Source organism: Myotis brandtii, unplaced genomic scaffold, assembly GCF_000412655.1.
Source record: "Myotis brandtii unplaced genomic scaffold, ASM41265v1 scaffold600, whole genome shotgun sequence".
Lineage (NCBI taxonomy): Eukaryota > Metazoa > Chordata > Mammalia > Chiroptera > Vespertilionidae > Myotis > Myotis brandtii.
In genome coordinates this window covers 346306-358969 of record NW_005370273.1, presented here as the reverse complement: position 1 = coordinate 358969, position 12664 = coordinate 346306, and the positions used below count along the sequence as shown (strand labels likewise).

Here is a 12664-nt window from a genome sequence, read left to right as displayed (position 1 = left end):
GGGCGGGTGGAAGGGGTAACTTCTGGGTTCTGGGAGTACTCAGCAATGGGACAAAAGTAAAACACAATGCATCTTTTTGGAATACCAATTTTGTTTCTTGAAAACTTAAAGGGATAGTTTTGAGATTTAGTTTTTCTCCATTGGTAATTTAAAATATTTAAGTAAATCAAATACTGTATATATTATGCATAAGGATTACCTTTTCAAAAAAAAAATTTAAGTTAAAACACAAGACTTCAAGCCCTGGCCGGTTTGGCTCAGTGGATAGAGAGTTCACCTCCAGACCAAAGGGTCCCAGGTTCGATTCCAGTCAAGGGCATGTACCTGGGTTGCAGGCTCCTCCCTGGCCCAGGCCCTGGTCAGGGCACATGCAGGAGGCAACAAATCGATGTGTTTCTCTCACATCAATATTTCTCTCTGTCTTTCCCTCTCTCTTCCATGCTCTCTAAAATCAATGGAAAAGTATCCTTGGGTGAGGATTAAAAAAACCCAAAAATACACATACACCAAAAACCCCCACAAGACTTAACCCCTAGAGTGCCGGGGAGCGCAATTCGCACTCCTCCTGTCTTTCGCCAAAAGTGCCGGGAGCGCTATCAAAGCTTCGAAATGGCGTCCAGTTCTAAGTTTGCTTTTATTAGTGATGATGATATTGCTAAATATGTCAATGTAGTAAAGGTTTCCTTAAGTTTTTGAATATGTAACTTCACTTGCTTGCGATTCATAATTTTTTCCCTAAACTGCTGTAAAATCAGCAAAAATGCCTTGGCAATTTTAGCATAGTTCCTAGGATATTGGTTGGCACTCAAAGGGTTAAAAATAAATAACTGTTCGTGATTGGTGGGCTCCTTGCGAGAACCCGCCAGTCACTCAAGAGATACACATTTGCTGTCCTCAGAGCAAAACCTAGAAAAGCACGACTGCTGTGGGAGTTCTCAACCCGCCCAAATTCTGAACTACAACCAAGCGCAAGGGGCTCTGAGCGCAAGGACATGGACTGTCTTATCTACATTTGTATCTCAGGGAAGGTAGTGCCTCACACATAGCAGATCTCAATATCTACTGGCTAAATGACAAAGACCACTGTGCATATTGGTTTTATTCACTGTAGCTACTTCTCTCTCAAATCTACCGTCTTCCTCTTGCAGATACAAATGACTTTAATTTTTTACTTAGTACAGTGCCTAATATACTGCTGGCATTCAACAAATAATGATAAACAGTTGGGCATCTCAGTTTGAAAATCAGTAGATTAAGAGGGAAAAAACCTGTTGGCCACTGATTGTTGCCACGGGAATGGCTGAGGCCTGCGGGAGGCTGCTCTCCATGGTAACTGTGACCTGCCCTGGGGCCTTGGGGGGCAGTGACAAGGTAGAAGGTGGAGCAGGAGCAATGGGGCGGCTCGGCATCGTGGGCTTCGGAGGCGGCTGCCAACAGAAAAGCACACGAAACATGATCAGTGACGTTTGACTAGCAATGTGTTTCCTTCTCAAGTTCAAAGTCCACAAGTCCACCCTGGAGAGTGCCAGGAAAGATGCCAGAAGCCTTATATGTTTTCTCTCGCATCATCATAGCGTTTCCATTGGAGTATTAGCATTTCCATTGTACAGATGAGGAAACATGCAAAACAAGTCTAAGTCATTTGCTCAAAGCCACATATAGAGCAACAACTGGAACGGGGAATAAAGCCCAGATCTGTATGGCTCACAGCCTACATTCTTCTATACAATGCTGCCTCCCCCAAGGTTGAGCAGAAGTAAACAAAACTCACAGTAACTGAAACATAACTACAAGGCAATATACAAGGCAATATTCTCCTATATCTCCAAATTAGCAAGCTATTAAAATAAAACCTTAGGCCCTAGTTGATTTAGCTCAGCGAATAGAGCATCGGCCTGGGAACTGAGGGGTCCCAGGGTTGATTCCAGTCAAGGGCACATGCCCGAGTTGTGGGCTCGATCCCCAGTGTGGGGCGTGCAGAAGGCAGCTGATCAATGATTCTCTCTCATCATTGATGTTTCTATCTCTCTCTCCTTCTCTCTCTTCCTCTCTGAAATCAATAAAAATATATTTTAAAAAACAAACAAAAAAACCCCACACACACAAAAAATAAAACCTTGGCCCTGGCCAGGTGGCTCAGTTGGCTTGGAGTATCCTCCCGTACACTGAAAGGGTATGGGTTCAATTCTCCATCAGAACACACAACTAGGTTGTGGGTTTAATCCCCAGTCAGGACATGTATGGAAGGCAACCAACTGATGTTCCCTCTCACATGGATGTTTCTCTCTTTTTCTCTAAAAAAGATCAGTAACCATATCCTTGGGTGAGGAATAAAACTAAACCAAACCTTGCAGAAGAGTGCCATTCCAAGATAAAAACTGAGTTAGCATGTCTGTAACTTGAATAAAATCAATGTCAAATGAGTACTGGAAAAGTTCCTGTGATGCCAACTGCTCAGCCGCACAAGACTAGACACTGCAGAACAGCAGAACTCGGAGTTCCAGAGAAGAGCTGAACTGATAGGTCAAAACAAACTATGATACTAGGATACAGCCTAAAACTTTGTAAAAACTGTCAGCAATATTACAGCCAGTCTTTAGCTCTGGTTCAACGTGAAATTTTAAACCTCTCCATTACCTTCATAAGTCCCTCTGAAAATGAGAGTGGCACTGCAGGCGTCAGATGTGCAGGTGGGGCTGTCACAGTGACAGGGGTGCCCGATGCGACAGCATGGTGTGTCGACAGCATCTGCACCTGTGGGTAGGGCCTCACCACAACGGGCTCTTGCTTCTCTTCACGGGCCTGGAGGGAGCTGCTGGAACCCACGTGCTCCCTGGCAGTGACTTCAGCATCTCGAGTAGATTCATCGTTGACTAGTAAAGACATAAGGTAACACAGCATGTCACACCTTTCCAATATTAGTTAACTTAACAGCATATACAAGAGTGGAACTTGCAGTTAATTTCAGTTGATAAACTGACAATTTCCTTGCAAGGTTTTCTTAAGAGAATTTGGGCATTAAGTTCCCCTGATGGAGAGCAAACCAAAAGTCACACCTGTGAGACACAGGACTTATTTTGGTTCCTGTGGCTTTCCCTTTCCTATGAACAAAGGACTTGACAACTACTAAAATGAGCTCAACTTACTGAAAGTGCAATACATGATATAATTTCATTTGAAATATTTATTTAAAGTGTTATAAAAACTAACATTAAAAAGATAATCTAAGCCCTGGCCAGTGTGGCTCAATTGGTTGGAGCATCGCCCTAGACACTGAAGGGTCGAGGGTTCAATCCCGGTCAGGCACAAACCTAGGTTGTAGGTTTGATCCCTGGTCTGGGGCAAATTATTATTACTTTGTTTTGTTTTTTAATGAAGGCTTTTTTTTTTCATTCAGATTCTTTTTCTTTTAATCCTCACCAAAGGATATGTTTTCATTGATCTTAAGAGATGGATAGAAAGAGAGAAACAGATGTGAGAGAGACACATTGATTGGTTGCCTCCTGCATAAACCCCGACTGGGGCCAGGGATGGAGCCTGCAACCGAGATACATGCCCTTGACTGGAATCGAACCCAAGACCCTTCAGTCTGCAGGCCGATGCTTTATCCACTGAGCCAAATTGGCCAGGGCTATTTAACTTTTTAACTGAAATAAAACCCTCATAAAGACATGTGCATAAATGTTAATTGTACAGCTCAATGAACTTTCACAAACTGAATACACCTGAGTAACCAGCACCCCAAATCAAGAAACACAACAGCCCAGCCAGAGTGGTTCAGTGGTTGAGCGTCAAGCTATGAACCAGGAGGTCACGGTTCGGTTCCCAGTTAGGGCACATGCCTGGGTTGTGGGATCTGTCCAGTGTGGGGCATATAGGATGCAGCTGATCAATGATTCTCTCTCATCACTGATGTTTCTATCTCCCTTTCACTCTCCTTTCCTCTCTGAAATTAATAAATATATATGTACTAGAGGCCCTAGTGCACGAAATTTTAATAAATATAATAAATATATATGTACTAGAGGCCCTAGTGCACGAAATTTTAATAAATATAATAAATATATATGTACTAGAGGTCCCCCCTCAGCCCTGCCTGCGCCCTCTTGCAGTCCAGGACCCGACACTCCTTACTGCCTACCTGCAGCAAAGATGGAGGCGGGAGAGTCTCCCGCCACCGCCACCGCCACCGTGGCTGCACTCGCCAGCCTAAAGCTGGGCTCGCTGCTCCTTAGCAATGCCTTGGAGGCTTCTGGCTGAGCGGTGCTCCCCACTGTGGGAGCACACTGACCACCAGGGGGCAGCTCCTGCATTGAGCATCTGCCCCCTGGTGGTCAGTGCGCATCACAGCGACCAGTCAGTCCACTTTTCGGTTGATTTGCAACTTAGGGTTTTATTATATACGATTTTTAAAAAGCAAGACATTCCTGGTTTCCCAGAACCCCTCTGTCCAGCCCAATTCCAGTTCTTATTCCTCCAAGCATATTCATCAACTTCTAACACAATAGATTAATATTGTCTGTTTTTGGACTTTATATAGAATCAGAACCCATGTTATCCCACTGTGGTGTCTTGCTCCTTTCACTCACAGGTATGAGATTCACCCATGTTATTACACGTAGTTATAGATCTTTCAAACTCAGTATAGTGTGCCATTGCATGAATAAAAAAAAATTATCCATTTTACTGTTAATAGGCATTTAGCTAGATTTGTTTCCCCTATTGTGAATAATAGTGCTAGTTATATTCCTGCATGTCTTTTGGTGAACCTGTGATCCATTTCTATTGGATATATACCTAGGAATGAAACTGCTGAGTGATAGAAAAAAATATTCTGCATCATTTTATTTTATTATTGTTGTTATTGTTATTTTATCCTCACCTGAGGATATGTTTATTGGTTTTAGGAGAGGAAAAGGGAGAAACATTGACGTGAAAGAGAAACATCAATTGGTTGCCTCATATACACACACCAGGGGATCAAACCTGAAACCTAGGTATGTGCCCTGACCAGGAATCAAACCTTCAACCTTTTGGTGTACTGGACAATGCTCCAACCAACAGAGCCAGCCAGCCAGGGCTCTGCATCATTTTTAAAATGCTAAATGGAATTCCATTATATACATTTGCTATAGCTTTTTTAACCATTATATCAATGATGGGTTTTTGTGTTATTTCCAAATTTTTGCTGTTAACAAATCTCTGGGATGAATATACATATGTACTTTTAAAAATATATTTTTATTGATTTCAGAGAGGAACGGAGAGGGAAAGGGAGATACAAACATCAATGATGAGAGAATCATTGATTGGCTGCCTCTTTGCACACCCACACTGGGGATCTAGCCCGCAACCAGGTTTGTGTACTGACCGGGAATAGAACTCTTGGTTTGTGGGTGGATGCTCAACCGCTGAGCCACACTGGCTGGGCTACATATGTACTTTGAGTCCTTATTCAATGATTTTAGGAAAAATTTTCCAAAAGTACAAGTGTTAGATGAAAAGATGGATATATATTTAATATTTTGCCATATATTGACTTTCCCCAGATCATTCAGATTTTTCTAAATTTTGATTTTTAGAACTTTACTAAAGTGCAATCCTATCCTATATAATAAAAGCCTAATACGCTAAGTGTCCAGTCGTCCATTCAACCAATCAAAGCATAATATGCTAATGATATGCTAAGGCCGCTCAACCACTCGCTATGACGTGCACTGACCATCAGGGGGCAGAAAGTCTACTGGTTGACCAGTTGCTATTTTGTTCCCACCAGCAGTGTGCTCTCATCCTTACCAATTCTTGATACAGACATTTTACTGGACATGCAGTGGGTATTTCACTGTGGTTTTTGAGCATTTCTATGGCGATTAGTAATGTTTAATTTTTATGTGATCACAAGCCATTCATATATATCTTCCTTTGTGAAGGATATGCTTATATCTTTTTTCAATTTTTTAATGTTTTTATTGATTTTTTGAGAGAGGGAGAGGGAGAGGGATAGATAGAAACATCATCAATTGGCTGCCTCCTGCATGCCCCCTATAGGGGATCAAGCCTGCAACCTGGGCATGTGCCCTGACCAGGAATAGAACCAGCAACTTCTTGGTTCATGGGTTGACACTCCATCACTGAGCCACACCAGCCAGACTTTTCCCCCATTTTTTAAATCAGCCTTACTGAAGTACAATTCACACATAAAATCCACTAATTCCTTGTTTAAAATTAGGTACATTTTTACAAGAGTACATATTACTGGAACACACCATAATCATGATATAGAACATTTCCCATCACTCTAACAAGTTCAACCATGGCCCTTTGCAGGGAATTCTCTTCCTCCCATTTATTCCTTAACCCCTAGAGTGCCAGGGAGTGCGATCGCGCTCCTCCTGTCTTTCGCCAAGAGCGCTATGGCGCTCCTCCTGCAGTGTCCAGTTCTAAGTCTGCTTTTATTAGTGATGATGATATTGCTAAATGTCAATTCTTGCTGTGAAGATGACGATTTTGAGGAAGATATTGAATATGTAACTTCATTTACTTGCGATTCATAATTTTTTTCCTAAACTGCTGTAAAATCAGCAAAAATGCCTTGGCAATTTTAGCATAGTTCCTAGGATATTGGTTGGCACTCAAAGGGTTAAAAGCCACTGATGTGTTTTCTATCACTACAGCTTTGTCTTTTCTGGAATTTCATATAAACAGAAATCACACAAGACATGGTCCCTTGTGTCTAGATTTTCTATTATGTTTTTGAGGCTCATTCATGTTGTGTATACCAGTAAGTTTATTTCTTTTTATTGCTTAGTATTCCATTTAGTGGGTAAAGCAAACTTTGCTTATCTAGTCACCAGGTGAGAAAATTTGGGTTGTTTCCAGTTTTTGGCTATCCCATATAATAAAAGCCTAATATGCTAAGTGTCTGACCGGTCAACCAGTCGCTGTGACGTGCACTGACCACCAGGGGGAAGGCGCTCCAACCGGTAGATTAGCTTGCTGCTGGGGTCTGGCAGATTGGGACTGGGAAAGACAGGTTGGACACACCCTGGAGCCCTCCCACAGTCTCTCCCCAGTCAGCCAACCTCCTGCAGTCCCTCCCCGGCCGGCTGGCTCTGATTGGGACTGGGCGAGACAGGCTGGACACGAGCCGGACACACCCTGGACAAACCCGTGCATGGGGCCGGTGTCAGCCCGATCCCTGCAGGCCAGGCCAAGGGACCCCACCAGTGCATGAATCCGTGCACTAAGCCTCTAGTTATAAATAACGCTTTGATAAACATTGAAGGGTAAGTCTTTGTATGTATGAGATGTTTTCACTTGTCTTGACTAAATACCTATGAATGGGACTGCTGGGTTGTATAGTAAATGTGTGTTTATGTAATTTTATAAGATACAAACTGTTTCCTAAAGTGGCTAGATTGTTTGCATTTCTACCAACAATGTATGAGTTCTACTTGCTCCGTAGACGCATCAGAGCTTGGTATTGGTGGTCTTTTCATTTTAGTGACTTCAGTGTATGGTCGTGTTTCCCACTGGGGTTTTAATTTGCACTGCCCTGAGGGTTAATTCTGCTGAGTATCTTTTATGTGCTTATTTGACATTAAAAAAGAGTCTTTGGTAAAGTTTCTATTCAAATACTTGCCCATTAAAAAACAATCAGGATGTTTGTCTTTTTACTATTGAGTTACAAGAGTTCTTTATGAATTTAGAATATAAGTCCTTTGTAGATACATTTATTGCAAATTTTCTCTCAATCTGTGGCTTACCTTTTTATTTTATTAACAGTGTCTTGACAAGCAGTCATTTGTAAGGTATTAGTTCCTTCTTTATACAGTGTTTTTTTTTGTGATGTAGGGCCATTTTTGCTTACTCTAAGGTTGCAAACAGTTTCTCTAATGGTTTTAGAAAATTTAAGTTTTATATTAGATTCATGATGACACATTTGGTGTTATCTTTTGTGTATGGTGAAGGTAAAGGTCAAGGTTCATTTTTTTCCATGTGTATTTTGGTGTTCTGGCATTATTTTGTTGAAAACAACTATCACTTCCTTATTTTTTTTTATCACTTCCCTATTGAATTACCTATGTACTTTTGTTAAAAATTAAGTGACCATTATTTGTGGATTTATTTCTACTTTGTTCCAATGATACATATTTCTATCTTTATGCCAAAACTACACTGTCTTGATTAGTGTAGCTATAACAAGTCTTAGTAAGGTAGCAGAATCCTCCAAATTTCTCTTTTTAGTCAAAACTGCTTTGCCTATTTTATTTTAGGTCCTTAGGTTTCCACACAAATTTTACATTTAGGCTGTCAATTTTTACACTGAGCCTGATGAAATTTTGATTAGAATTTCTTTGAATCTATAGATCCCTCTGATAGAAGTGATCCCTTAGAAATACTGAGTTTTCGTCCTGGCCGGTTTGGCTCAGTGGCTAGAGCGTCGGCCTGCGGACTCAAGGGTCCCAGGTTCGATTCCGGTCAAGGGCATGTACCTTGGTTGCGGGCACATCCCCAGTAGGGAGTGTGCAGGAGGCAGCTGATCGATGTTTCTCTCTCATCGATGTTTCTAACTCTCTATCCCTCTCCCTTCCTCTCTGTAAAAAATCAATAAAATACATTAAAAAAAAAAAAAAAGAAATACTGAGTTTTCTGCCCTAGCCAGTTTGGCTCAGTGGATAGAGGGTCAGCCTGTGGACTGAAGGGTCCTGGGTTCAATTCCAGTCAAGGGCACTTACCGGTTGCAGCTTGATTCCCGGCCCTGGTCAGGGCACATGTGGGAGGCAACCAATCGGAAGTGTCTCTCTCACATAGATGTTTCTGTCTCTCCCGCTCCTTTCTACTCTCTCTAAAAATCAATGAAAAAAATATCCTCGGGTGAGGATTAACGAAAAAAATAAAATCCTGAGTTTTCCACCCTTGCTGGTGTGGCTCAGCTGGTTGTCCCACGCACCGAAAGGTTGCTAGCTTGATCTTGGGGGCGGGAGGGACAGACATTGTAGGAGACAGCCTCCAATCGATGTTTCCCCCCCCACCCCCGCAAAAAAAACATACTATTAAAAAAAATACTGAGTTTTCCAATCCACGAACATGACAGATCTTTACATTTATCTAGATCTTTAATTTCTCTCAGCAATGTTTTACGTATCTTTCTAATCTTAGGTCTTACACATATTTTGTTAGCATGTCCCTAACTTTTCTGTGGGCTTTTTTTTTTTATACCACTGTAACTGACATTTAAAAAATTTCATTGTTCATTGCTAGTAAATAAAATTGATTTTTTTAAAAATATATTTTTATTGATTTTTTACAGAGAGGAAGGGAGAGGGATAGAGAGTTAGAAACATCGATGAGAGAGAAACATCGATCAGCTGCCTCCTGCACACTCCCTACTGGGGATGTGCCCACAACCAAGGTACATGCCCTTGACCGGAATCGAATCTGGGACCCTTCAGTCCGCAGGCGGACACTCTATCCACCGAGCCAAACCAGTTTTGGCTAGAATTGATTTTTGTATATTAAACATTTATCCTGAAAGCATTACTAATTTCATTTATTAGTTCTAACAGCTTGTTACAAACATTCTTTAGGATTTTTTGCATACACGATCATGTTGTTTGTGAATAAAAGCAGTTTTACTTCTGTCTCTCATTATCAATTTTTAACCTTCCCCACTGTCTAGACAGATTTTTTCCCCTAATTAAAATTTTAAGGGAAATGGACAATTTCATAACTTTCCCCCAAATCTATTTGTTCAGGAAGACTTTGATTGTTGACAATTTCATTAAGATATAATGTACTGCCCAGCCAGCGTGGCTCGATGGTTGAGCATCGACCTATGAACCAGGAGGTCACGGTTTGATTTCAGGTTGGGGGGCATATTCCCAGATTATGGGTTCGATCCCTAGTGTGGGGCATACAGGAGGCAGCCGATCAATGATTCTCTCTCATCACTGATGTTTCCATCTCTCCCTCCTTCTCTGAAATCAATAAAAATATATTTTTTTAAAAAGATATAATGTACTGACCATCTACCATTAAGCTCTTTTTGGAAACATTCATCATTTCCTTCCAGACATCTGGAGTTCTCGATTTCAGTTTATTTTTTACCAGAAAAGAATCTTGAAGCAATAGAGAATTGTTGTAATCTATATGTCTGAACTTTGAAATTATAGACAACTTTGGTCTGCGTCAATGATTTCCTTCTCAACAAAATCTGAGTGCAATTATTGCTGACAGCTTTTAAAATGAGCAATATTATTCCATGTAAAGAAGAGATGTTCAAAAATATTCTTAGCTATGCTCTTTTAAATTATTCTGTTGTGAACTTATACCAAAGACAAAATAGTGTAAAAATATTGAAGGAGTAAGGCACTTTTCAGTTGCTCTACAATAACTTGCTGACTACTACTTTGTGCCCTACACTGGTTAGCAAAAATGCAGGAGACAGACATGATCCTAAATCAATTGTTGTGGATCATGGGAGTCAGCAAAGGCTTCCTAGAGAAAGTGACATCTGACTCAAAACCTCAAGAACAGGAATTAGCCAGACAAATAAGCGTGGAAAGGAAGAAGCAAGATTGTGGCAAAAGGAACAGAATGTTCAAATTCTCAAGGTCAAGAAAGCCTAGAATTTGTTACCATGAGTTCAGAAAATGTGATAGATACTATTATGCAGGAGGCATAGAGTTGCTTAAAGTTACTTCAAGAATAAACAGAACTAAAATAAATTTGTAACAAAAACTAAGTTGGCAGAGGGAAGCCAAGCAATGGAAAACGAGGCTGAAACATTAGACAAAAGGCCAGAGCTCATAGGCAAGAGACAAAGACAGAGCAATTAAAGATGATGCCTGAGTTCCTAGTTTGAGCAATGAGTAGACAGTGGTACCATTTACCATGATAAAGAACATAGCAATCAGGTAGCAAAGAAAAATAAACAGAAAAAGTGCTTCATTTCCCTTTGCAGCACCATCTTTTTACTTGATATCTAAAGAGAACGAGACTATTTGGAGTTCTTCATCTTCAGCACTGTTAATTCAACTGAATTCTTTGCTGTGGGGGACTGTCCTGCATATTGTAGAATGTTTAGCAGCATCTCTGACCTCTAAAACAAGGCCTATGCCTGACCCACCTTTGGGCTCTTATTACCATATCTCTGGGCCTTAGGTAAATGAGAAGGCATCAATACATCTATAAAAATAGTTCCTTGGGGGTAGGGGAGGCCAGGGGATTGTCAAGGACGGGAAAGAAAAAGGAGACATATGTAATACTTTGTGTAATACTTTAAGCAATAAAACAATAAAAAAATAAAAAATAAATAGTTCTTGCAGGTGTGGACGAAAGGGGCCACATGCTGACCTGACAGGCTCAGGGGAGGCCTGCATGGCAGTCTTGCAAACTCGGAGACCTAAAGTCACCACAAACGATGGTCTGAAATTAAACTTTAACTAAAAGCAGTTATGGTGGGCAGTTACGTCCTGGGCCAGTATCTTCACTGATAAGGTCAACCTTTACCTAACTGAGCCTATCTGTCTTTTTGCATCTATGATAACATACCCTTGAAATGTCTGGGTAACTTGTGACTTCCCTGTATCTGGAGCCCCTGGGGCACAACCAAATTTGCTGGGCCCCAGGACAGATACCACAAATTCCTTCATCATCATGTTAATTGTTCCTGCACCCACCTAAGTATGTGTCCATCATTTTACTTTTTATCCAATCCCAGGGTGTTCCCTGCTTTGCTTATCCCTCCTCCTTAATCTGTCACCAATGAATTTCATGTAACCCACCTATGTTCCTCCTTTGATTGCAATGTATAAATACGGATGTAACCCCGCCATTCTCCGGAGCACTATCTCAATTCGTTGAGGTTCTGCTTCCCGGCATATGTCGACAGTTTGGCTCAAATAAACTCACAAAAATTCTTTACAGGTTTCAATGGTTTTTTTACGTTAACACAGGCATGCTTTACTATAACTTTCATGTATACACTAGTACATGAATGATGTGATTAAAACAGGGGAAAAAAAAAAGACTTGCTTAAATTTAAATTAGAATTGTAACATATCCTTTCTTTAAATTTGATAACCTAGTCTTTACTAAAATCCCAGAAGAAATTTGCTAATTTTTAATGAGAAAACTGGCAATATTCTTAAAACAGAAGCAATATAGAATATCACAGGTCTCACCTGTAGCTGCTGGGTTTATCAGTCCTGCAGAACCACTGCTGGCGATCTGCGAAGGAGCCTGGCTTAGCCCAGTGGAAGGAGTTCCTAACCGAGGAAACTGTTGAGAACTCATTTCCACCTGCAGTGCATACAGTCATATGGTTATTACTGGATTCTGAGATTAGAATCTATAATGAAAAATTAAAGTATCTTTAGTATCTATATCTCCCCTCAGAAACAATTACTGCAGCATTATTCATCTATAACAATTACTTGTGATCAATATACAGTGTGGAAATGAACTAAATTCTGTAATTTTGGATGTACGTAAGTTTAACATGGTGTTGGGGGATACTGGCCCTCCACAAATATTTTTTAGGGTTGCCACACTAAAACATCAACACTGAATCCTGCACAACAGCCACAACACGTTAACACAGCAGGTGTGCATCTGTAACCCTCACAAGCAAGGGGAGCAGCAGGAGTCGGAGGGGAGA

At 40.9% G+C, this 12664-nt stretch overlaps 1 protein-coding gene across 3 annotated transcripts in view; it reads right to left on the bottom strand.

Annotated features, from left to right (window-relative positions):
- Positions 1-12355, bottom strand: part of SAP130 (Sin3A-associated protein, 130kDa) — a 102068-nt gene extending 89713 nt beyond the window's left edge. For all 3 annotated transcript variants that reach the window (XM_014550401.1, XM_014550404.1, XM_014550402.1), the window contains exons 1-3: positions 12189-12355; positions 2638-2873; positions 1269-1427 (exon numbers count right to left, since the gene is read on the bottom strand). In XM_014550401.1, the coding sequence (XP_014405887.1) occupies positions 1269-1427; positions 2638-2873; positions 12189-12300 (507 nt within the window). In that variant the 5' untranslated portion in view covers positions 12301-12355. The remainder of the gene's footprint in view (positions 1-1268; positions 1428-2637; positions 2874-12188) is intronic.
- Between the last annotated feature and the right edge of the window lie 309 nt (positions 12356-12664).